This window comes from Scophthalmus maximus, chromosome 3 (genome assembly GCF_022379125.1).
Source record: "Scophthalmus maximus strain ysfricsl-2021 chromosome 3, ASM2237912v1, whole genome shotgun sequence".
NCBI classification, from domain to species: domain Eukaryota; kingdom Metazoa; phylum Chordata; class Actinopteri; order Pleuronectiformes; family Scophthalmidae; genus Scophthalmus; species Scophthalmus maximus.
Genome location: NC_061517.1, coordinates 28,534,845 through 28,561,206, shown reverse-complemented (window position 1 = coordinate 28,561,206; position 26,362 = coordinate 28,534,845). Strand labels below are relative to the sequence as shown.

At 42.6% G+C, this 26,362-nt stretch overlaps 3 protein-coding genes and 1 long non-coding RNA gene across 7 annotated transcripts; 1 reads left to right on the top strand and 3 right to left on the bottom strand.

Annotated features, from left to right (window-relative positions):
• Positions 1–423: 423 nt before the first annotated feature.
• LOC118316429 (targeting protein for Xklp2-like) lies at positions 424–8,954 on the bottom strand. 3 transcript variants are annotated; one of them, XM_047331265.1, is made up of 17 exons: positions 8,806–8,954; positions 8,215–8,355; positions 7,495–7,626; positions 7,181–7,304; positions 6,509–6,586; positions 6,154–6,306; positions 5,550–5,659; positions 4,483–4,631; positions 4,002–4,173; positions 3,770–3,908; positions 3,269–3,491; positions 3,059–3,154; positions 2,144–2,317; positions 1,912–2,058; positions 1,708–1,819; positions 952–1,118; positions 424–723 (listed from the first exon to the last, which is right to left on the bottom strand). In XM_047331265.1, the coding sequence occupies exons 2-17, from the start codon at positions 8,324–8,326 to the stop codon at positions 613–615; spliced, it is 2,199 nt and encodes a 732-aa protein (XP_047187221.1). In that variant the 5' UTR covers positions 8,327–8,355; positions 8,806–8,954; the 3' UTR covers positions 424–612. The 3 variants fall into 3 exon arrangements, with proteins under 3 accessions (XP_047187221.1, XP_035500130.2, XP_047187220.1); XM_035644237.2 differs by having other exon boundaries at positions 952–1,139; positions 6,154–6,258; XM_047331264.1 differs by having other exon boundaries at positions 952–1,139; positions 8,806–8,953.
• Positions 8,955–10,383: 1,429 nt separating this feature from the next.
• Positions 10,384–13,824, bottom strand: LOC118316433. Its single transcript, XR_004795200.2, has 4 exons — positions 13,687–13,824; positions 12,563–12,638; positions 12,439–12,481; positions 10,384–10,472 (listed from the first exon to the last, which is right to left on the bottom strand). It is a non-coding gene; the product is annotated as an uncharacterized LOC118316433 (long non-coding RNA).
• Positions 13,783–21,532, top strand: LOC118316432 (rho-related GTP-binding protein RhoA-C). Of its 2 annotated transcripts, none has more exons than XM_035644240.2 (5): positions 13,783–13,923; positions 17,009–17,164; positions 17,839–17,959; positions 18,049–18,179; positions 20,100–21,532. In XM_035644240.2, exons 1-5 carry the CDS (start codon positions 13,852–13,854, stop codon positions 20,271–20,273), a joined length of 654 nt encoding a protein of 217 aa, XP_035500133.1. In that variant the 5' UTR covers positions 13,783–13,851; the 3' UTR covers positions 20,274–21,532. The 2 variants fall into 2 exon arrangements, with proteins under 2 accessions (XP_035500133.1, XP_035500134.1); XM_035644241.2 differs by lacking the exon at positions 13,783–13,923 and adding an exon at positions 14,352–14,376.
• Positions 21,533–21,655: 123 nt separating this feature from the next.
• On the bottom strand, positions 21,656–26,010 carry tpk2 (thiamin pyrophosphokinase 2). The gene is made up of 8 exons (XM_035644239.2): positions 25,831–26,010; positions 25,511–25,752; positions 24,944–25,007; positions 24,383–24,513; positions 24,133–24,251; positions 23,816–23,948; positions 23,452–23,548; positions 21,656–23,368 (listed from the first exon to the last, which is right to left on the bottom strand). The coding sequence occupies exons 1-8, from the start codon at positions 25,898–25,900 to the stop codon at positions 23,322–23,324; spliced, it is 903 nt and encodes a 300-aa protein (XP_035500132.2). The 5' UTR covers positions 25,901–26,010; the 3' UTR covers positions 21,656–23,321.
• Between the last annotated feature and the right edge of the window lie 352 nt (positions 26,011–26,362).

Sequence of the window (26,362 nt, the reverse complement as noted above, 5' to 3'; positions counted from 1 at the left end):
AATAGAAGCGCAGAGAAGAGTGTGAGACTGCAACTCTGGACTGTCGCGGTTTTGACGGTCAAGGTAGGGGTTAGGTTTTTATAATTTGAGAGCTACACCATCCAAAGAAGGATGAATGCCGTCGCTCCGCATCAGACCAGATTCTCTCCAATAAAGTGCGCCAGTAATCTACGAAGCTAACACGGTTATCTCGACAAGCAGCTGTACGGCAGGCGTCCAGAGAAAACTACAGAGTCCGACATATTACCATGGCAGCAAACATCGGGTTAATCAGGAAGTTACACCCCAATGTCACAGTTACTCCTGAAGTTAACCTGATAAGCCAGTCGCCTTGCTCCCTAGTACAGGCCTGTGTTAAACTGGAGTTATACATCATTACAAGTTCCTCGTCAATTTTCAAAAATGAATGTCGATAAACAGGACTGGTATTTGATGACCTTTATTTAAGAGTTAATGTAGCAAAAAGAGCAGGTAAGATTAATCAGTACGTTGTTAAAATCTAATACTCAACAGGAAAAAGAAAACTGCTTCAGTGGTTTCAAATATACAGTCTATGTACAAGTGTAGAGACGCAATCTGATGGCAAAGGAATTGAAAGCTCAGATTTCTGTATCACATGCGGAATCGATCAGAGAAGTTGGGAGAGTGTGGGACCGTGAGAAGAACGTCGCTCTTCTTCACGTCTACAGGTTTGTAGTGTCTGACGGGCCGAGCCTTGTGAACCTGCAGGAAACACAGAGGAAGAGCGTGAGTCACACAGACAGTTTCTACAAGACAAACATGTTTCATGTACACAACATTCATGTGAGCGGTGGTTTCTCAGTAGTAAATATGACAGTTCCATGATGTAGATTATAGATTTCAGAATCCAGCTACACTGCTGCCACATCAAACTGTATTTTCACTCCTCACTCTCCTCTCATGATGAACCGTGTGGTGTTTGACATTCACCTGTTCTTGCCGCAGCATGGCGACCTCCTCTTTCTGTCGCTGCTCCTCCTCACGTCTCTTCCCCTCCTCCATGAGCGCCCTGAGAGCCTCCTTCTCACTGGCCAGTCGCTCGTACTCCTGCCGCTCGCGGGCGCGTCGCTCTGTCAGCAGCTCAAAGGCCTCCACCGCTGTGGAAGAGTGAAGGACTTCTGAAGAGTAGTGACAGATATCGTCAAGGCAGCGGGAGCATAGTGAGTTACACGGCAGTGAACGAGCCTCAGAGCAGACGACTGCAGATTGTCACTGTCACAGACCAGACGCATGTGATCAAACTACAAAGAGGCGTATGTTATTTTCATCAAATTATTCTGGCCAAAGAATTTATTTAATAATAATTAATATAAATCAATGAGGCAGAGTTTATTCTGAAGCACAGAGCATCCTGCAAGTTTTATCATCTGATGATTCCAGCGGTTCAGGAAACACTAAGATGTCCTGATCCGATCTCAACGGTCGGTATCAGCTTTACTGAGCACTGAACTAGGCCCGATCCTTCGTTTCACGTCAGCTTCAGGATTTTAAGCGAACTAAGAAGAAGACTAAAGAAAATGCGAATTTCAGGCGTTTCCATTAACTGCTTCAGAGCAAATAAACTAGACCAGTTTCGTCAGAAGATGGCGATATATAGGTTATGTACGCCTACCGTACCGAACAGTCGACGACGAGGTTGCGAACTGAAATTAAAGAGGTTTTCTTGGCAACTCTTGTTGTCCCTACCTGCTGCAGCCCGCTCCTGCTTTTTGGGCTGGAAGGGCTCTTTGTGAGTGACTGTGTTGGGCCGGGCTTTGAATGTCACCGCCTCCTCCTGTTGTTTCTGTTCTTCTTTCACCTACAACACACAGACAAAGTCACATGCTACAGCTCCGACGCTGTGGAGAATAAAAACTGCTGGTGTGCGTCCAGGTCCAGATCCCGTCTTACCATCTGCTCCCAGCGACTGCTCTTCACAGCTCCCCGCTCATCCAGGAGCAGTCTGAAGGGCTCCGGCTTCGTGGGCTCCAGCGTCTTCTTCTCCGGGAGGAGCACGGTGTCAAAGTGTGGCAGCGGCTGGGCCTTGAACGGAGCCACCTGGAAACGTTCAGAGGAAAGTGGTCGGACCGTTGCTCTCAGGTATCCAGAGTAAAGAGCCAGCAGCTGAGGAGGTGACACTCACCTCTTCATTCCTCTTCTCCTCCAGCCTCTTCTCCTTCAGTACTCTCCTCTCTCGCTCCCTCTCTTCGAAGGAGAAAGGACAGACCTCCACGTGGTGCTTCTCTGGTAGTCGTGGCTGGAAGGGGAGGCCGAAGTGAGGCACTGGGGGGGCTTTGATTGGTGAGGGCTGTTTGACCTGACACGAGACAGACGACCGGGTCAATAACACGGAAGGCCCAGACAACATGGAGGGCAGGGCCGGTTCTTGGCATAGGCAACATGGGTGCACAGCAGCGAGCGAGAGCTTCCCCGTTGACCGGAGTAGAACGGGGGAGCGGCACAAGAACCGGGCGTGTGGAGAGAGCTGGGGGAGAAATGACGCTCATTTCAGAGAGCCATGCATTCGCAAAAGCCACTGGAGTGGTGGATATCTGGTACAAAAACCACTGTGCGTTCACGTATCAGTCACCTGTGCCAGTGGAGCGCGTCTTCTCTGCAGCAGGACTGATCATGCACTCTTGCTCGTCTCCCGAACACGTTGACATGTGCGTTTTACTGAGCAAGAAGTTAATTCATTTTAGGTTTTCAGAAAAACAATTAACAACAAACAATTTTTGGTGTTAAGCCCTTGTTTTTTACCGTTCAAGGCTGTTAAGTAAAGTGTGACCCGCAAATTTAATTAGATTTTTTTTGAAGTTGTGAAACATAAATCCTTAAAGGGTAACGTGACTGTCTTGATTTAGAATAAGCATTACGTGTCGGGTAGGCTGTATTGCTGTGCATCTTTTTTCCTGCAGAAAGATGCATTGCGTTCTATAAATAGATTTAGAAAAACGAGTATTCGATTGGCCCTCGAGGAATTGATGCGATCCCTCGATCTTGGAATTTACTACTCGAGCCCATCCCTAATGAGTTAAGATAAAAACTGTGTCCTCACTTCCTCCACTTTGCGATCCACACGAACCCTCTTCTTCAGGGCGAAAGCTGGAGACTCTGGAACAGTCGGATGCAGAACTCTCTTCTCAGGGAGTCCCTGTGGAGGAGGAAATCCTCTTCACTACATTTCATTACACGTTCTCTGTGAAGAACTTCAACAAGAACCGAGTCAGTGTTGGTGTAAACCCTCGGCCGCAGGATTTTAACTTACCACTACTCCTTCCAGGATCTTTCTGGGCAGAGGCTGGGATTTAAAGCTGTGTGGCTTCTCTTCACCATCCTCTGGCTTCTTGGAAGCTTGTCTCCCCTGGAGCCTTTTCTCAATCTGAAGCGCGAAGCCTTCAGGTACTGTGGGTTCCTTCACCGCTGGCTTCTTCAATTCCTCTGCACTTTGCAATATTTTCCTGTTCAGCTCCAGAGCCTTGAATTTAAACCTGTAATTAGATCACAACATTACTCAATGGCGTCTCTATCGCACCACACACATGGAATGAAGTCCAGGAAGAGCCTGTTACACTGACAGAGCCAACATGAACAGTGTGAGCAGATCACTAAACTGAGCGTGTGTGAAGGGTTGTGATTCATATAAATCAGTTCACCACAAGAGGCAGTTTCATTTCCTGGAGAGTCCTGGCAGCAGGAAGCAGCTTGACCCCCAGTTAAAGAACGTTACAACAGAACCCTGATGATGTCCTGAAGTAAAGACCCTTACTTGTGAAGTTTGTCCACCTCCTCATCCTCCAGGTCAGCACTGCTCTTAACTGTGGGGGGCCGGGCCCTCTGGCGGGTCATCAGTTGTGGGGTATGAGGCTGGGTGAGCTTCAGGTGGTCTCCTTTCACCGGAGAGGGCCCTTATGAAAAAATAAACCACATGTTCGTCACTTACTCAGCACAGAGTCACAATGTGGCAGCGAACAGTGAGCCAGTGAAATCTCTTGCTCCACCTCGCTCTTGACTCTGGCGGCTGCGCAGATGGTAGCGGTCGGGGGTCCGTTTCTGGAACTGCTCTATCTGCTCAGCCATGGACACATAGGCACCGGGCCCCTCCTCCTTTCTCCTGCTGCCCTTCGACAGGTTGAAGGGTTTTGGTACCGTGGCGCCTTTCATGGCCTTTACCTGAGGAAAAAACAACAGTGCAAGAAAGTTTTCTTAGTGTCTAAAGTTGTAATATTTCACCGCATGTACATCATGTCTTATTACTTTGCTCTCAGACAATCAGTGCATTTACACTGCACAGCAGTAAATGGGTATGGTCTCACCCCGGTTAAGTGGATAACCGGGTTATGCCAGTTTTCCTTGTATCCATGAGCGGGGAAGAATGTGAAGAATGAGGGGGGTAAGAGTAAGAGCAGGTGGACAATTCAGGCAACAAAAGTGTGTAGATTGAGATTTTTCTCAATCAGGTTGATCGTGTGAAGAACTTACTGGGGAGGAGGGTTTGCGGAGCTGACTGATGAAGTCAACATCCTTGTGGGCCGTGCTGGATGAAGCAGTCGCCTTAACGCGGGTGTCTGTGTTGAAATGGAATTCTTTAGGCACAGTCGTGGACAGGGCCGCCTTCTTCGGGGGTGGATCTGGAACAACAGTGAAACGGATTTACTCTCAAGAAGCAAAGTGAACCTTCAACACAAATTTCAGATCTTTCAAAACGTGAAGAGTAGAGCAGTAGACAGATTTGTCAGTTGGACGATTTATTCGGCCGATATGGGGCTATCTGAGGAAATACCCGTAGTGGCGTTCATGTACACTGTTATGAAAACCTTTTTTAATTCAGAAAAAGATGCTCGGGATGATTTATAAATTGTGTCACTACGTACTTTGTACAGCAGAGAGCGATCAGACTCCATTGTTTAATATACTCTCAACACCGTCTGCAGCCCAGTTGAGCTCAGTTAGCTAATGCTCTGTATATATTATTTATTATGTTATATTTTGTACATACCTATTGTTTTTTAGAAAAAAAATATATTGGAGCTGCTGACAAAGTAAAGTGGTGTCTTCACGCGGGATGCAACTGTAACTAGTTTATGAAATGCATACAAGGAAGTTAATAAACAATGACCCCATCATTTCCCTTTTCAATAGAACTCTAGATCGTTAACCTGTACTTCAGAACAATACAATTTAGAGGTACTATTCCCATTGCATTTTCTGCTACTTTATACTTCTATTCCACTACATTTCAGAGGGAAATATTGTACCTTTAACGCCACAGCTATAGTTCCTTGTCAGATCAATATTTTATACATCAAATATATGATCAGTTTGTTATATACACATTGTAATGTGTAGATATATCAGGTGTTGAAATAGCTTTCCCATATATATATATATATATATATATATATATATATATAAATAAAGAATATCGGAATTCTTGTACTCTACTCTGTAATATCGGCCTGAGAAATCCAATATTGGTTGTGCTCTAGTTAAGAGAACTAAAAGTTAGTTATTCAGCACATTGAACATTTTGGGTTCAATCCACTCACTTCCAGCCAGAGCAGCTTTGTAGCTGGCCTCGTTCTTCTTGCGATGCTGAGCCACTTCCTTCTGGAGGTTCCTGATGCGCTCCAGCTCCTGTTCTTCAGAGCTGAACGGCCTGTTTCAACACACCAGCAAAAGTACGGCTTCATCTTCTCATCCAACCACATCAGTCTCACTGAAGTGGAAACTTTCAATTAAAGCCAGTTAAATAACTGGGTTGAGAAGCTCCACTTTTCTACAAACTTTGTAAAAAGGCAGTCAGCTGATGGTGACCAGTATTAGTTTTATTCTAGTTAATCAGAGATTTAAAATAAAAATATATACAAACAATATACAAAGTGACTTCAAATCGAGATAGAGGACATGTTCTCAAGCCTGGCATAGCCAGGCTAAAACTAATACTAGTTTAGCGATTTGTCATATAAATGCAGATGTCTGTGATGATGGAAGTACTTATAGTCAAATGCTGGACCTCAGCTGCAGCCTTGGTTGTTTACAAAAGTTGGTTCCGTCCAAGTCGTGGTATAACGTGACCCACACATGAAGTCCAATCAGTCCCTACAGGACGCTTAATCATCACACAGATATTCTGAGTATTCGTCGTCTTACTCTGTGTTCGCAGTATTGGAAGCTGCTGCCCTGGTCTTGGGTGCAGTCCTGGAATTCAACTGTCCACTTCTGCGGAGACTAGTCCTGGAATTCACCTGCACACTTCTGCGGAGGACACCACTGGACTTTAGAGCGTGTTGGGCAGCAGGATTCCTAGAACAAACAGCTGGAGTTGAAAACTAAAATAATGCCCAACTAACGGTGATACAAAGTGGTTATTTGAGGCATCACATTCACAAGCATTCTTAGAAATAAAAATAAAAACTGTGTTGGTGCTGGACCTATATGTTTAGGTCTAGAGCACTTGCTGCTGTAAAGGGCATGATAACAACTTGAGGACAATAATGACACTTACATTTTGTGTTTCTTTAATGGTGGTGCAGCTGACTGTGGTGGAGCTGAACCGCTGATCGCCTCTTTACGTTTTGAAACCCTAAAATTAAGAGAAATCTAAATATTAATAACATGAAATTGTAATTTACTATAAGGAGCTGAAGAGTTTGAATCTCACACATAGGTCACACACTTGATCCTGCATTTCCCATTTCTTCTGTCGACGACCTGTCAAGGCAACTTTAAACTAGGGATGTCAAGGTGTGGATTTTTCCCAGCGAGCAACACACTTGTGACCATACCAGTATTCCCGATTACACCGGCCATTTTACAAGAAAAAAACGGGCATTGGCTCAGCATCTGTAGAGCGCTTATTAGACAACAAATCACAAATGCATGGTTTGACGCCAGTCAATTCCACCAGAATCGTCAGGTAAAAATAAGACTGTGGCCTCAGTGACTTTTTGAATTTGTTGTATCATTAAGTTGTATTCCCCTTTGTTGTCGCCCACCCCCTATTCTTTTGACTTGCCTTGATGCAATGGTTTAAAACCTTACTCTGAATATGGACCATAAGTAACGCCTTGCTGTGATCTTTTGTCTCCACTGCAACTCATTTCGACCAGAAGGAATTTTTATACTTCCACAACAGTTTCACCCTAAAGTGTAAGAGTAGGCATCACAAGATCTGTACCTGCGTGGTTGGGCGGGAGGCTGATTCGCCACCGCCGTCCTCCTCCTCGGCTGAGCATTGGTCTGAGCTTCAGCTCCCCAGGATGTGACGACGTTTGGAGGTGGAGTCACGGACGTGACAGGACCTGGAACATTGGTCAGTCCACATTAACCAAGTCATGAGGACTAGTAACTGAATTACAGGAGACTAGAAGATGCAAACTAGAAGCACATTGTCTTCAGAATCACCTTTCAGGACTACAGGGATGAGAATTAAATACTCAATCCATGTTTTTATTTGCCCTTTTACTTATCTGTAATGCAAAGTGAACTAACCAGTATCCACATCTGTCTTCACTTGAGGAGTAACAATGGCTCTGGGCAGGTTGGGAGCATCGCTTCTCATAAAGGGCCAATCGGGCCTCAAGGGTGTAACAAGGTGACCATCTGCTCCACGGCCCTGTTGATCTGCACATGAGACACAATCAGATGATGGTGTTTATCAGACGATGGTGTTATCAGATGATGGTGTTTATCAGACGATGGTGTTTATCAGATGATGGTGTTTATCAGATGATGGTGTTTATCAGACGATGGTGTTTATCAGATGATGGTGTTTATCAGATGATGGTGTTTATCAGATGATGGTGTCTATCAGATGATGGTGTCTATCAGACGATGGTGTCTATCAGACGATGGTATTTATCAGACGATGGTGTCTATCAGACGATGGTGTCTATCAGACGATGGTATTTATCAGACGATGGTGTCTATCAGACGATGGTGTCTATCAGACGATGGTGTCTATCAGACGATGGTTTTATCAGATGATGGTGTTTATCAGATGATGGTATTTTAAGCTACCCACTAGTTATTCTGTAGTACAGGCGGTTTTCACAAGAGATTACAAGTGACTGTGTCAAGAAGTTTCCTACTATGACTATGACCACACAGCATGTCACATAGAGTCTGAAGAAGAGTCTGGGACGAGCTTCACAGGACGTGATTCACATCTGGAGCAGCATTAACAGGCCAGATGCAGATGTTCATCCTCACCGAACCACGTGTCGTCGCCCTCGGTCACCTCCAGCTCCTTCAAGTCCACGACGTGGGACGGAGCGTCGAACTCGTAGCGTCCGTCGGCGCCTCCGGAGTCGCTGTCGGCCATTTGTGTCCGTCTGTTGTCGGACCTGTCACCTGCAGGAGACAACGTCCATCACAGCTCGTTCCCTTTGTGTCTCCCTCTCACTGAGCCCCGGTTACTTCTGATAACCGACCGCACCGAGCTACCAACCGGACCGAACCGGACCGAACCGGACCGGACCGGAAGAGCGGAACACGACGTGTGTGGTTGTTCTCTCGATGTGAAACATGCGCGTCGTTGTGGAAACGGAACGTTCAGTTGCTGGATGTCGTCTGAGAGTCACACTGTCTCTGTTCGAGCTCAAGTTTACGTTGAGCTGAAGCTGCGGAGGAAAACAACCGACTGCTCCTCCGCTGCTCTGCCTTCGTGAGGAGGCGTCGCAGGCACCGAACAACCAGCGGAACATTGTAAACATGTTTGATATCACTACATTCATGCTAATAACTAACGTTAAACTTATATCAAGATGTATGACGACATATGTAAGAGTAAACAAGACTTACCGATACCGTCTTTTCTCTGAACAAGCTGGATCTGCAGACAACGTCAGGCGGATGTAACGTTAGCTTTTAAATTGCCTCCGTTTTGAACCGACCAATAGCAAACGTCATGTTCCACCGCCCGTCGCCTATTGGTTCATACAAGACAACTTCCTGTGACAAAGTCACGTGATCGCCACACCGAATAAAATGGGATGTGTGTGTGTGCGTGTGTGTGTTTGTGTGTGTGTGTGTGTGTGTGTGTGTGTGTGTGTGTGTTTTGTTTTATTATTTTCAACATCCATATACAAACAGTGTGGCTCAAAATTCTTCACAGTATTATAAAGGATCAGGTGCTAACATATAATACAATTATAAATACGAAAAAATGGGACATTAATAATTAAATGAAAATTAATACTGTTTAAAAGTTTCACTGCATTACTTTTTTTTAAATATAAGGGCTTTGACATACAAAATAAATCCATGGTGAAATGTATTAAAATAAGGTTTCACTTTCATATACTTGGATTTGTGTATGGGATGTAGAAGTGTTTTTTTAAGCAAGTCTGTGAGCAGACAAACAACAATAATGGCTCTGATGTGTGAGATTATCAGGGAAATGTGTTATTTATTCTGCACACAACTAAAGAAAAGCACTAAGCATCATTTGTAAACACTCTAGCTGCCTGCCAATTGAGGGTCCGCCTCCCTCAGAGCCAACGTTTTGATTAGTCTTGCTAACATTAGCATGCTAACATCCTCACAATTAATATGTTAGCATAATAATGCCAAAATGCTATATGACCAGAGACTATTTAAAGTCTGGAGAATTTCCTCTTTCACAACTTCCAGGTTCCTGTTGGAGGTGCTCACAAGAAGGAACATAATGAATGGTGGCCTATGGAGCTGTAGTCTCAAAATATTATGCATATGGTGTAAAAAACAAACAAACAACATCAAAAATTCTTAATGTTTCCAATATAAGGGATAGAGACAATAGTGATAGTTCCATTAGATTGGATTTTAGGCCTTTTAATCTAAGTGAAACTGCTATCTGTAAGTGTTATTGATTATATGGCAGTCACCATTTTGGTTTTTGTGTGAGCATGGAATCTAGTTAATAATACCACCATGACCAGTAAGTAACCAGATTTACATATGGCTGTCAAACATGACAATCCTGCTGGTCCTGCTTTAGTGGGTGATTCCCTTCATTCCCTTTCCACTCTGTGCTATCGAGGACAATGTCTTGTAGCAGTCAGTTGTAAAATCCCTGACCAATTATCATGCAGTAGCAGAATGCTAGCATTAAGACTCTGTTTTCACAAGATGACTGTGCACCTGGAAAACAAGTAATAATGGTTACATTATGATAAAATAAAAATATATGCCCAATACAAAAGGGGTGTGATTTTCTAATGATATTTTGAAAAATATGATTATTTATAAGTTTGCCTAAATATTTGATATAAAACTGTTGGTGTCAGCTGGAGATATATTACAGTGCTTTGGGTACTTGAAAAGCGCCTTATAAATTCAATATATTATTATTATTATTATTATCTTAAAAAGAAAAAACTCACATATTTACTGTGCATCTTCTCAACCAGGGAGGAGTCTGGTGTTCCTGTCAGGCAGAGGATCCTTTTTTCAGCAAATCACTCCCTGAACAGGCTGGGCGAGAGAGCCTGTGAAAGCACAGCAAACACATCATGTAGACCTCAGAGCCGTGACGTGCATTAAAACAATATCTTAAATTCATGTGGGTCTAAAATTATGCAAAATGACAACAATAGATACAGGGAAAATGTTTCATCAGACTTTTGCTGAAGATCTGAGGGGCATTCAGGTGATTTAGTATTGCACTTCTACGCAGCCAGGAATTTGCGAGAGACAGATTGGAAAATGAAACAATACAGAAACTAAAATAATGGTCAGAATTATTTCTGCAGAGGCTGAAATATCACGATATTAAATCACAAGTGTGTGCAAAGTTCCAAAACACTGGATCCTATATTCCCCATGATGCCTCACGCTTAAAACACAGACATTCTGTGGCCCAATGACATCAGCAGTTATTTTTCTCACTGCCACAGGGACCATTAAACGACTGAATTTGGGTCTGAATATAACAAGTAAACCGACCTTTATGTGTGCAATGGCGGAGTGATCCTTTAGATTTCAAAAATCCTGTCTTGCGAGACAGAGACAATGTGAGCTTGTGGATGACTTAGCTGAGCATGCACAGTTTCAGTTCACCAGGGAGCTGAATGTGAGGATATACTGTCATGTCCTGGGAAACTAGCAGGCGAGTAATCATCTCTCCCAAGGGTACAGGCAAGTGGGTGCCTATCTGAGCGACAAGTTTTTCTCATTTTCACACTGGGATAACAACCACAATGGGTTTTTTTTCAGCTTTGGACTCCAGGTTTGCTGGCAGGAAGCCTTTGTTTCACACAGGGGTCATGAATTATTATTTTTTTTTTATTTATGAAAAAGGCAAGCAGGCTCTAACAACAGCCACAGTTGAGTTGCATTCTGGGAAGTGTAGGATCCAGACCCTAGGAACTTCTGTCTGGTAAATCCCAGCCTCTGCTGCTTCAGCTTTTCACCCTTGTTTTTAAAATCCGCCCCAAGTCTCCAAACTTTAGGGCAGTGTAATACCAAATCATCTGTATTGACAAAAAGCAAAATGAGGGCAAGATCCCAATGTAAGAAATACTCTGGACCCAGCTCTATGCTTAGAAAATGAAATAAGGAAAGCTCAGGTTAATAGAGAGAGTGTAGTTGCGGTCTTCTTTGATATAGAAAAAGCATATGATAAGATGTGGAGAGAAGGATTGCTAATAAAACTTAAGCAACTAGGAATCAAAGGACGGATATTTAGATGGGTTAAAGACTTTTTAAACAAAAGAATAATTCAAGTAAGTGTAGGAAGGAGAGAATCCGAAAAATTTGAAATAGAAAATGGAACACCGCAAGGGAGTATAGTGAGCCCACTGATATTTTCCATAATGATAAATTATATTTTTGTGGGGGTAGAGAATGGAATGGGGGTGTCATTATTTGCAGACGATGGTGCAATTTGGAAAAGGGGTAGAAATGTAGAGTTTGTGGTAAAGAAAATGCAGGAATCCATTAAGAAAGTGGAAGAATGGTCACATAAATGGGGTTTTAAATTTGCTGTTCAAAAGACTAAAGTAATGTGTTTTACAAATAAAAGAATTAATAATGAAATTAAAGTAAAATTGTACAACCAGGAAATAGAGAGATTGAAACAGTTTAGGTTTTTGGGGATATGGTATGATGAGAAATTAACATGGAAGGTGCATATTCAAAAAGTAATAGATAAATGCAAAAAGGTACTGAATGTGATGAGGTGTTTGGTGGGACAGGAGTGGGGGGCTGACAGAGCAGCGATGAAGGCCATCTACACAGGCCTGATCAGATCAGTTCTGGATTATGGGTGCATTGTATATGGGTCAGCAGCAAAAGCAACATTACAAAGGTTAGACACGATTCAATATCAGACACTAAGATTGTGTACAGGGGCATTTAAATCAACACCATCAGCAGCGTTACAAGTAGAAATGGGGGAAATGTCACTTGAAATGAGGAGAATACAATTAGAAATAAGTTATTGGGAACGGTTACAAGGGCACAGGGAGGATCATCCAGCACAGGATATTCTTAAACCCTGTTGGGAGATGGAGAAGAGGAGAATGAGAAGTTTTGGATGGGAAGTTCAAAGGAAATGTGAGAAACGACAAGTACATACGTTGAATGTCAGTCCAACAGTACCAATGTCTGTAATTCCACCTTGGATACTCCCAGATGCCACAGTGGATTTAACACTTTTAGAAAAGAATAGACAAAAGTTTAACTGGTTCAGTGTACAGGAACGAATTGATAGTTATTATGGTTATGTAAAGATATATACAGACACATCCAAAAGCTCTGATGGTAAAGTAGCAACAGCAGTATCAGTACCAGAGTTCAATGTCACAAGTGGGAAAAGAATCAGTGATGGGTTATCAATATACACTGGGGAGATGTTGGCAATTCTTTTAGCAGTACAATGGGTGGAAGAAGTAAGACCAATGAAAAAAAATAATTTGTTCTGACTCAAGCTCATCATTACTCAGTATTAGTAGCAGCCACACAGACAGCAGGAAAGACATTTTAATAGAAATACAACAAACACTGTACAAAATCAATATGATGGGTCTCAGAGTACAATTTCTTTGGGTTCCAGCACATTTGGGTGTAGGAAATGAAATTGCAGACAAAATTGCAAAGCAGGCGACCAGAAAAACACAAATTGACATCACGTGAACATTAGCACAACAGAAATTAGGGGAGTGATAAAACAGAAATTGAGAAGCATTTGGCAAAAACAGTGGGAGAAGGAAAGGAAAGGGAGATGTTATTACAGAGTGCAAAAGAAAGTGGGAGAGATGAGAAGTACAAGAAGAAGTAGAAAAGAGGAGACAATCATTACAAGACTCAGATTTGGGCATACTGGACTTAATAGTACACTTTTCCAAAATAGGAAAACATAACTCAGGAAACTGTGACAATTGCGGACAAGAGGAAAAAATAGAACACATCATGGTACACTGTCAAAAATATGGGACAGAGAGAACACGACTCAGACAGAACCTGAGAAGATCAAGATGAAATATTTTACAGCAAGATTCACATAATGAATGTTATAGTCATTTAATACAGTACCTCGGGGAAATAAAGGTGTTAGGGAGAATCTAATCATATTGTACGTTTTGTTTTGTTTTGGTTGTTTTTGTTTTTGTTTTGTTTTTTGTTTTGGTTGTTTTTTGTTTTTGTGTTGTTTTTTTGTTTTGTTTGGATTTGTATTTAGTGATTCCGATCCACACTCCTTACCAGTTGGTGGCGGTAATGCACCATTTCCTTGATTGCCAACCGCCATAAAACAATAAGAGAAGAAGAAGAAGAAGATCCCAATGTAGAACCTCTGGTTTTGAAGATTTTGTCTATGTCACTGTGCATCATGATTTCGCCGTGTTCCATTGGCTGGGAGTATGTCCAATGGGCGGGCACCGTCTCCGTGACGCTGTCGGGGGGCGGGACTGTGAGGTCCGACAGGAAAACGAAAGAAAGGCAAGTATCTCTGATAAAAAACGGTCAAAGTTGTGTTTTAGTGACTGGTGGCGAGCGCGGTCTTCTTCGTAGCTATGTGTGTGCAGGTAGCAACTGGGTTCAACCAACACATCGCGGTTTGAGAACGTGACGTGTCCAGTCTGACAAGAGGCCAGCTGTCCCGACAACTATGCCAAGTTAGCAAGCTAACAGCCGAGCTTCCTCAGACGGGCGCACGAGCCGCGGCTAGCTGGAAGTTAGCTTCTGCTCCACAGCCTCACACAGACCAGAAGAAACACGAGGTCACATTGAGGTTGGCGACGTGACGTGGACAGAGACGGTGGCCCGTCATGTCAGAGGCGAGGAGGAAGTGAAGTGCTCGTCACAACGTCAGAACCTCTGGACAGATCGGAGGCTTGTTCACACACGAGCGTCTACTCCTTCGTGACGCGAGAGAAGCTCGGGTGTGAAACGGTGACAGCAATAACCAAAGATCGTCAGATCACTTGGTTGTAGTAGAGCCCGACCGATATATCTGTTGGCCGATGTTCCGATATGAGCCTTTCACAGACGCATTGGTACGAGATGTTCAGGGCCCGACCGATATGATCAGAGCCGTTAAATGGGCATTTATGTTTACATTCAAGTTCTATTTATTAAGTTGTATTTGTATATTTCTTCAATATATAGTCATTTATGATAAAGTTTATGGTTAAACTAAAGTATCAAGCCTCAATTTCGTTTCTTTGTCATAAAGGTTGGATAACAACAAATTATGGATCATTGATAGATAAAAATAAATATATATATCGGCCATGTATCAGTATCAGGAATCTTTAACTTCCTAATGTCGATATCGGCATCGGCCCCCAATAATCCATATCGGTCGGGCTCTCTGCAGACCTTATTTTATGAAAGTATGCAAAAACCAAATCCAAATCATATCCAAGGTCTCTGTGTTGAATTAAATTATGTTTGATCAGAGGAAGAAGAGTCATTCGGTTAATGATCATGTTATACTGTTTTTGCCGCATGTTTTTTTATTCATTGAATTGACTTTTCACCAAACATAAATTATGCATTATCCCCTGTTTTTTGTCAGGCCTACATATCAGTATTATATTTATATAATTTTTTTGGGGGGGGGGTTGTGTTGGTAGTGATGTGCATTAGGGATCGACCGATACAGATTTTTTAGGGCCGATGCCGATACAGATTTTTTTTTCATCAGCCTTAGCCGATGACCGAAACGGACTGCCGATTTTCTTGAGCCGATATTTGGAGCCGATACTTCTTTTGCTCCCTCAATTTAATAGTTAAATAGAATTAAATTCAGCGGGTTGCCCGTCTGATCTGAGGTCTTAGTCAAAGTGGGGTTATGGCCAAGGCCGTGGCTCGCCTCCCTGGGGTAGAGGGAGACGAGGCTCACGTTGCTCTGGAGCATCTCGGGATGCCCTGCGCAAAGCCTGCGGCGCGGTCAGCGCAGAGACTAAAAAAGTCCACCGGCAGCCGCGCCCGACTCTGTGCGGGGCTCGACGGGGGGCGCCGCCAGTCCCAGCCTGCTGAAGCACATAGGGGAAAGGCGGGGAAGAGAAGGAGGGTACGGGGGAGAAGAGCCAGCCGACTGGGAGAGAGAGCTTGAGGACGTGGAGGATGCGTAAAACAGCAACCACGAGCCCCGCTCCCGTCCGTTGGTGGCGGCCCCCCCGAGATTAAAAAGTCAATTTCCATGAGGCAAAGGGTCTGGAGAAAAAGGAGAAAGACACAAACCCACCGGGCGCTCCGTCCACCGCGACCCAGGACTAAGCCGGCCGGAGCCAGCGAGAAGTCGGAGGAGGTGCGGCGGGGTGGGAGACATTGAATCCCCCTCCCGCTCTCCGGAGGAGAAGGAAGAGCTGGTACCTGGCGGGCGCGCAGCGCGGCAGCCTAGGACAGAGGCACCGTGACGGCGCTGGGTAAATGGTTCCGGAGAGAGCGGGGCCGGGCCCGATAGGGGACCGGATCTGCCCTCCCAAAAAAAACAATCGGCGAACGTAGCAAATACGATGCCGATACATGTAAAAAACGCAATCATCGGCCGATACAATCGGCCGGCTGATAAATCAGTCGAACACTAATGTGCATAGCCACACAAAAGGCATGACTCAAGGGAAGGTTTTTACATAAGTCTTTTATACATACAGTGTGTTTGTTTCATGCCAGGATTAATTTGGGTCAATAAACTACTTTGGCCCCGACTGAAATATATGAAATATCTGCTGGATTACCATGAATTATGCCAGTTTTTCATTAAATGTAGCTCTTACTCTTACCTCTTGTCTCAAGTGCAACTCACAGCAGCTCATATGTGGGGGGGGGGTCATCTGACACACCTCTGCTGATGCCAGTGGCACACAAGTAGTCTTAGTCCACTGTCTGGGAGGCGCGTCTGATAAAGTTGCTGCTTTGACGCACATCAGCATTGGACAGTTAGGACAGGGAAGTATCATAGAAAAGTCACAGTGAAGCATGTCAAAGTGACGTCAGCGCGTGGGCTCGCATAGAAAACAATGGATTGCAGATGTTATGCACAGCATATGCCAGGAATGTGTCAGTGTCAGAATATTTGCTCTCTCTCCCTGAGGTTCCTTCCTGTTAAAATGGAGTTTGTTTCTCTCCGCTGTCACCAAGTATTCACTCATAATGCGAACTGTTGTGTTTCTCTATCTCGACAAATAAAATTAATTAAATCTTAAAGCTTGACTTTGAGCTTTAGGCTGTGTTCAGATTGACAACTTCATGACCCCTTGGCACAATGAGGGTCACTAAAAAACACAAGGTTGTCTTGCGATTAAGTTTACATTTACTCAATTTTGTCTGCGAAGCAATTTGCTGTCATCCGACAAAGCATTTTGTTTGCCCCTTGCAAGTTTCCAGAGTTTTATCAATTCAAGTCTTTTTCTGACTGTTTACCGCTGTTGCAAAACCTACAAAGTCATTGATCTGTAACTCACACCAGCTTTCCTGGACCCTATTCCGTCGTGCTCCATCATTACCCTGCAGGCTTGTCTTGGGTGTGAATGCCCAGAGTAAATAACAGAGTCAGTGTCTCTCTTCATTCTTTCAGATGGCTGCTATCAGAAAGAAACTAGTGATAGTCGGTGACGGCGCCTGTGGCAAAACCTGTCTCCTCATCGTGTTCAGCAAAGATCAGTTCCCTGAGGTCTATGTCCCCACGGTGTTTGAGAACTATGTGGCTGACATCGAGGTGGATGGTAAACAGGTAAGCTGTGAATTATTATCCATTTGTATTGTATTACTTTAATAACTTAGGGTTTGTTTCACAGTACAGGCTGAGCATTCATGCAGATTAAAAAAAAAGAATATAATATATTTGATGGAAGTGATGTGTTTTAAACAAATGCATGATAAACAGTGTGGACAAAGATGCACTGACACTGATTTTAAATTACTTGGTTTGAAATATCTGTAATTTCCCGACATACACACTGATACCGATGCACCTGGAGTAAAAATAATACTGGTTTATATTTTGGCCTGGCAGATTTATCCATAGACAAATGTAGATGCCACGTTGGCTGCTGGATCGTATGCCAACATCCTCGCTATGTAGGATCGAAGATTTCTTTTTTTACAATGAGCACACACCATAGCTGTTTTCAGACATGAAAATGAAGGCATCTGACTCGGAACAATGTCGTGCTTTGATGGTCATGAGGCAAACTCAAGAGTTCAAGTCTGCAAACAGCTGGAGCATCATTTGCGAACTTTTGCATTTTCACATACAGCTCAACTGTAAAATTTCAGGAAAATGTCCAGACTTCAGTGCCTGTCTGAAAGCAGCTACCCTCAGAATGAGTGCAGTGACATCCTGACGAAGAGATGCTGGTGTTGTGATGTACATTATGTACGTATTAATGTCCTCTGCTCCTGTAGGTGGAGCTGGCTCTCTGGGACACTGCGGGTCAGGAGGACTACGACCGACTGAGGCCTCTCTCCTATCCAGATACAGACGTCATCCTCATGTGCTTCTCCATCGACAGCCCGGACAGTTTAGGTGAGATTTCCTCCTGCGCCATTGTTTCTGACAGATGCCTAATTTCCACTCGCTCCACATTCAACACGGACACTTTGTGCCTGATGCAGAGAATATTCCGGAGAAGTGGACTCCCGAGGTCAAACACTTCTGTCCCAACGTGCCAATTATTCTCGTGGGAAACAAGAAAGACCTGCGGAACGATGAGCACACGCGTCGAGAGTTGGCTAAGATGAAACAGGTGAGTGAGGCCTTTGTTTTATTCTATTTATCCAGCTTCACGTTTATAAAAATTATGACTTTAGGTTCATGATAGTCCTACCAAATGTAGATAGTCCCACAAACATTTTTCCCTGTACATGACTGAAGGGTTGCAACGGATTATTATTTTTTATTATTAATGTATCTGTTTTTAATTTAGAAATGTATAATTTTTTTAATTTACATTTATTTAGAAAGGAAATAATCTGTATCAATTGGTGCATGTCAAAAATACATATAAATGCACATCACTAGTTATTGTTAAACTCTTGATGTCAGACCAACAACAAAAAACTAAGGTTATGAATAATATGAAACACAGAAAGGCAGATACTGTCATAGGAGAAGGATAACCCAGCGATAATTGGAATTTGTACTTGATAAATTACTCAAAAGATTTTTTTTTGTTGAGATAGATGGAGAAGTCAGTAAAAAGTAGAGGTTATTATTACTGTCCTGTCATTATTACTTAACTTCTTAAATTATTGCTGAACTTATTCTTTTTAACGGAGCTTCCCAGCATATGAAGAGAAAACAGATCAGAGTTGAGGACGCGGTCGGATCTGAATGTGTTGGCAGAAGTTGACTTCCTAAACTTCTGAGAAGTTGAACAGCAAACATATAATTTGGTTGATTTTTTTCCATCAAAGTTATTCCAAAGGACGAGAAAAATATGGCGTTATATTTGTGTGTCTTTACTGAGCGAGCAACTTGAGAAACGGAGCACAGGAAAATATTTTATATATATATATATATTTTATATATATATTATATTTTTAAGAGATATATATATATATACACACACACACACACACACACACACACACATATAGCGAAAAATTATTTTGTTTGAGTGGATAAAAATCTATTCTGTGTTCAATAAATGTCTACCATTATCCATAATAATGTGCAATAATAACCCCTTTCACGATGTTTTATTAATGTACACTCACAAACTCTGGCTCTGTGCTCACTCAAGTTTGCCTTCACGCCCCCCAAACATGGCACAGCGTTATATTTGTCGTTGATATTGATTGGAGAAAGTCAATCCTGATTGTCTGATTGGTCTGACAGTGCACAGAACCAGAGTTTGTGTTAGTGTACATGAATTAAACTGCCTGCAAAATACATTTTTGCTTGCATATATTTTAGAGTCTTACCAATATTGGATTTTTGGGGCCGATGCCGATATTACAGAGCAAAATTTTTTCGATATCGATATATCGGCATATATTAAATTTTTGTATGATTAACGGTATTGGCCATTTTTTAAGCCAATTTGCCGATAAGATCATTTCATTTTAAAACGTGCTAATCTGGTTCTGATGCAGCCGCTGTCACTGCTCTCTGAACTTTATCAATGTCCCGTCCATGTTTTTTTTGTTCAACTTCATAATATGCTGCTGACAGCTCCCTGCACTTTTTGGCTTAAGGTCATGTTGAAAGGTTCTGTGAATGAATCAGATGCTTCAAGGCATTTCAACAAAGTTTTGTGTTAAGAGTTTGTATTATTTTAAATTTTAACGCCTTTTGACACTTTTTTACTGCAACAAATATTGGTCTCTTGGACTAGTAATTATCGGTATCTAACGACCCATAGTAAGGACGGAGAGTGACAAAGGAGGGAGGAATCCGAGTTAAAGGACACAGAGTGTCTGAGTTGTGGACGCCTGTAGAAATAGGTTGAAGTAACGATACATTTATATACCAACTGCTAAAAAGATACAAAGATGTAGAGAGATCATACAACAGAGTCGTCCCAGATTGTGACTGACAATGACAGTGACCATACAGTGTTTTCCAAGTGGCGCTGAAAGTATTTTAACAAGTGTTTCTACACTAAACTCTTCACTGTGTTAGTTGAGCTGATTTTCCCTCTTGATTTTTTTCCCACACTCAGGAACCGGTGAAGTCGGACGAGGCGAGGGACATGGCCAATCGGATCAACGCCTTCGGTTACCTGGAGTGCTCGGCCAAGACGAAGGACGGCGTGAGGGAGGTGTTTGAAATGGCCACCAGGGCGGCGCTGCAGGCTAAGAGGCGAGGCAAGAAGAGTGGCTGCTGCCTTCTATAGAGTGTGACACATGATGATGAGGAAATGGGGAAACACAAGAGGCCAAGAAAAAACATCCCCATCAGGGTGGGCACAACTGACTGGGGAGTTCCAGGGATGAAACTGGGTGAAGGAGAGAAAACGAAAAAAAGGATGGTCCATCCAATGCAATGTAAAGGGCGAACATATACATTAATGTTCAAGGTTATAGCTTTTAGCTTTCAAATAGAAATACGGTGTCTTGTGTTTAAGGGGAGGGAAGAGCTCACTCACACTCTACTGTAACTCCAGTTCTTGAGACCACAGGGACACAGATGTTTATCTGGGAACAGTGCGACTGCTTTTCTTTCAGTTTTTCATTCTCCTTCATTTCCCAAGTCTGACCAAACTAACTTCGTATGGACCCACATTTGTTCCAATTTTCATTCATTTAAAAAAGCTAAAAGAGTTTTATTGTTTGCAGTCGAGTATAAATACATGATGGCGATGAGACCGACTTATTTGAGTGTTTTATACTTGATTGGTAATTGATATAAATTGATTGACTTTAACTATAAAAGTGTGAAAACACCGTGTGCAGTTGGGTATTAAAGTTTTAATGAAACTTAACCGCCCTCTGCACAGTTACTGCAAACCCTTGAAAACCTTCAGAGAGGACCACGCCTTGTTATCAACGGACTGATTTTAGAGAAGACTTGAGTTCTCAGGTCATAATCTTCTCATAAGATTCCTCTTGTTCTTGTGATTGATTTTTATTTGATGCTAATCCAACTGAACACTCGTCGACCTGACAAATTCACTATAACGTACATTTCTATAGCGCTGTTTCCAACACAACATCGTTCCTCTTTTCAACACAAACACTTTTATTATTCCTTTTAATGTTTCACATTAAAGATCTCCCCATTACATTTCCTTTTTACCTTTAGACTTTTAATTTGAAACATTTGCAGGAAGTGTTGGGCTTCAGTGTTTCTGTTGGAGAAGTGATTGTTGGTGGAATCACTGTTCTTCTGCTCTCTACGCTGTCGTATGTTACATTAGCGTTGTGATATTCTACTGGCTTGCGTTGTATTATTTGCACACAACTTTTAAATAAGAAGTCAGTGTGGTATACACTTTGAAAAATATATGATGACGAATTATGAAATGCGAAAAGGCGAGTAACTCCTTAAGGATGATCATTTGTAATATTATTTTTTTATGCAAATGTATCCTGACATTTCTCCAGTTGTCTTTTTTAACGTATTCTAAAGGTATTAAATTGTAACAAAGAATGACCAAAGTGTGTTATCTCTTATTAACAGTTTCACTTATTATGAATCATGCTTTTGTCCACCAATCACAAGTGGGTTCATAGTTGCATAACAAACAAAACTTTGTTCAAAATCCAATGATATGCATTTTAATCCTAATAATCAATCAGACTTTATTCATAGAGCACTTTAAATACCAACAATATACTTAACAGAATAACAACAACCCCCCCCCCTCTGTTATGCACAGAATAACAAAATTATGCATAATTGATGAGATGCTGATGTAAATCTCATGAATTTGAAATGAGGAAATACCATGGGTAGGTAGACAAAAACAGATGAAATGTTGAAGATGGAATAATTAAATACTGAAAGTCAAACCAGAGAGAAGAAGTATGGCATTAATCGAAACTCTGAAATTCAAGTAAGTAAATAATTGAATACATTTTTTAAAAGAGGGGATACATCTCTGATGGATGAGAAACATTTCCAGTTAGTTGAACAATGACCGACCCCGTATGTCAGTTTGCTCTGGGCCATTTACCATAAATGTGATCTTTATTTATCTAAAACTGAGTCAAAATATATCAATTACAACATAGTAAAAACGAAATATTTTCCATGATATAAATCTCCAGTCAACATAAACCTTGTACGTACATTATTTGGTTTCAAGAAGGGACAGAAAGAAGCAGAAGCTTATCTGATTGTGCACCTTCGATCTTTACAGCTTCAAATTACATATATATATATATTTTTTAAAGAAAAGAGAAGTAGTTCGGACTGTAGGTTGTTATAAATTCAAATTCCCTCTTAAGTCATAACCCCCGTCTCTGTTCTGGAACATGTTTTGTAGGTTTCCTGGCAAAGGTTTTTTTTATCACTTTAAACACAATTTGTGCAGTATTGAATTTAACAAGGTCCACAAAAAAAGGGGTTTGTGTGATCGCGATACCCTGCATTATTGATCATCCTAATGAGCATCTTTTGTAAGTTGCTTTTATATGTGTTCCCCCAGCCTTCCCAGCAGGATTTATGGTCAATTAAGACACCCAAAAACTTAATTCCTTACACCCTTTCAATTTTCACATGATAAATTTCTAGATGAGGATCTGTGTTTATCTTACAATTTCAAAATAACGATCTTTTGTTTGTTCAAATTTAATGATAACTTATTTTTTATGAAACCAACGTTTACATTTTTGTATTTCTTTCTTACCCACTTGCAGGGTCAGAATAGGGAGTTTGTCCACTGTGCTTTGGGGAGAAAGGCTGGTCTGTTGTACTGACTATGCGCACACGCACACACACACAATATATGTATATTGTTTTCTGTTTTGACTACGTAGAAAAGATGGGGATTCGTACGACAGGAGACGAATGGACAATTAATACATGGACACAATTAAAACTGGTAAAATACATTTTTGAAATTGAATTTCTGAAATTCTAACTGAAAACAAGACATCTGTCCCATCCGTGCAGAAGTGTGTTAACAGTGTTTATATTCAGAGTTTTACAAGGTTCACCCACTAACTCGTCACACCTGTACAGGTGACTGCGGTGCAGCACATGTAACACAGTACAGTACATATACATGATGACAGGGTGGTCTTGTCCCAGATTCGTCATCACGTGAACCCTCCCCTCAGCTCAGCTCCCTGTTTGGCCGCCAGTTACCAGGCTCAGTCAGCTCTCGATGGACGATTCCTCATGCAACAACACTTAGCTCGGCTGCTGCGAGGCCGTTTGCTGGGACACGTGTAAATAATATAACACAGCGCGTGGTATCATCGTCCTCGGCTTCACCCTATACTGTCTGATGGAGTCCTGCCACAAACTCCTGATAGCATGGCTCTGAAACGAAACATACAGTCAAGCACAATATGTCCTGAAGAAAAGATCTAAGGTGACGACATATTTTGTGGATATTCACAAACCTGAGTCGGGCTCAATAAATGAATGTCTAATGAGGAAGTCCAGGGCCACCATGGCACAGTTGGGTTTGAAGTCATCTGTGACCAGCAGCTCTTTCACCTGGAACCACAACAGGGTGATCAGCAAACGCTCCTCTGCTATTTCTATTATATTCAGTTCTCTTTAGTGAGCACACAGTAAAGAAGGTGGAGTTTGTAACAACAAACATACATACCACAACATGAATTAATATAGCAAGTAGTTTACACACTAGGGCTGTGTGATATGAAAAAAACGTTTAATATTATGCTTGATTGTTTAATTCGGTGTGTTCAGAGGATGCTGTTTAAAGCTGGGGCAGGTGGTGTAGTCTGATCCAGTACTGACCTTGTCCATGGGCAGGAGGTAGAACTCTTGCACCTCTCCATCTCCTACTCTGGGCTTGAACTCGAGAGGAAGCTCCAAATCGTAGACAAACTGACTCTCCGCAAACACCCCCTCTTCGTCCTCATAGGTGTAGCTGGAGAGTACAGTGACGTGGTTAGTGATGAGGTCTAAAGAGGCTCATCACTATCATGACGACGGAAGGACACCGCCCATGAGGATGGTTCTAGTGAAGACCTGAAGGGCAAACCCTGACAGAGAGTCTCAGAGAAGCGGTCTCGGAGAAAAACTAGAATATGACCAAACTTATCCAAACTCACCTTATTGTGGTCACAGGACGAGCCTTCTCAGCGATGGCTGCTGGGATACACGCTTCCTCCTGACATTCTTTGACCAGTGTGTGTTTGATGCCAAGACCTGCAGACAAACCGCCGGCTGCCTTCGAGGACAAAACAAATCAGCCTCCTTGATTCATTTCTGAAAACTTTGAAGTTGAGTCATTCCCTTCATTCACATTAATGATCGATGCTTTATGCACCTACTATGGAAGCGGGTCTGGTTTGTACTCACCAAATTGTCCAACAGTCCAGGGTACGTCTGCTTAGTTGGGGAGCGTCGTGCCAGCCACATGCTGACTTCCCCACTGTCACTGACGGTGTAACCGTTGATGTGGACTCCATACCGTTTCACCCCAAACAGACCTGTGGTGCGGCATCGCATCAGAGGTGATCGCTCAGTTAAATTCAGGACAACTGCTTTACGGCGATCAGCATTCTGAGAGCAGCAGGAATATGAAAAACTCAATTTCCACCCATATCAGAGAAAGCACAGGCTTAAGCACTTAAAACACGACTTATTATTCCTGTGATTATTGACCTTCTGAAATGTTTTCGAACATGGAGACTGTGGCGTGTATATTATGTATGAAGATTTACATGTGATGCTCTGTTTGTTCATTTTGTCAGTTATTTGCCATTAATTGTATTGTTGTGTTGTCTTCCTGCCCCGGGACCCAGAGATGCAAAAATTTGCTGTATAGCTAACGCTAACGGTTGTGTAGTGCAATGGCTCCTGTTAAATAAAGTATTATAAACAACACTGATATTGAGAAAACTTTGTGTCAAGACTTACATGTAGCTGCTCTTTCCATCCACATCAGAGGAGGGTCTGAGAATTTTGCCATCACACTGTACTTCTGAAAGATGAACATTTTTCAGATTGACTTCAATACATGTGATGTTGTTGGGAACAAGTAGAGTAAAAAAGTAAGTATGTTGTAAATATAAAGTAATATTTAATTCAGATTTTTACAGTCCAAGTTACAATATATGAGATGGGCGAACGTACCACCACTGTCATCGCGGTTATCAGGTCAGTATGTAAAAACATTTGCATTAGTAGGGCTGATTATTTTCTTAATTGATTAATCTGTCGGTTATTTTCTTGATTAAACAAATAGTTGTTTGGTCCATAAAATGTCACAAAATGGTGAAAAATGCAAATCGTGTTTCCCAAAACCCCATGATGATGTTTTGGGTCACGGCCATCGGAGGTGATCAGCAACCTGCACACACACAGTCAGCCTCGTATGGAATGAACCGATTGAGTGGACTGTTTTAATCTCATTTTGTGTGTGTGTGTGTGTGTGTGTGTGTGTGTGTGTGTGTGTGCGTGTGTGTGCGTGTGCGCGTCTCACACCTCGTCCCTCCATCCCTGGAGGCAGGTCAGGGAGCCCTCCCGTCGGAGAGAGCGCAGCACGGCGTCCACAGCCTCGGACCTCCTCCCGTACGAGTCCAGACCCGGACACAGCGCCACAGCGCCACCGTGTGGCGGACTGAACACCTCCGGGTACCGCGTCAACAGCGGGGCCACGTGAGGCGGGATCCAGCCGACCTGCAGCCCGTCTATCTCGAACCTCAGGCCGTTGTCGCGACAGGAGCCTGCGGGGACAGTGGCGGGGGAGTTACAGTGCAACACCACACTTCGTGTCGTGCCTACACCCAGCGCCGCTCGCCTACCTGGTAGATAGAAGTTATTCATTCGACGGAGGAGTCTGACTATTCGTTCTGACCAGTTGGAGTTAGCCATTTTAAATGGACAGTAAGCTGTTGGTAAACAGTCCGACACGTGTACAGGGCGGTCTCAGGCTCAGCCCCCCAGCCGCGTTCGAGTCCGAGCGAGCGCCGGGAAAGCCTCACTGCGCATGTCCGCGACTTCTTCTTCTTCGTGGCTTCACAAGTTGCTGCTCGGGAACAGCGCTATCATAGAACTTAAGACACAGTTATCACGAACATCATTCATCTTTAGATATGTTACAGTTATATCTGAAACGAACAGCAACACTTCGCCACATTTAGCAACAAATTAAAAAGGGATTTTTTTATTCACTTTTGACCAGATTTACAGCAATATTTGTGAACTTGTGACATAATATACAAAAATATAACGTCAATGTTAAATCTAAATGCAAAAAATATCAGCACTATGTTTGTGCCTGCTCCTTCTTGAACGCATCCTTGTTTTGTTCTAATGGAATCTGAGTGATTTGTT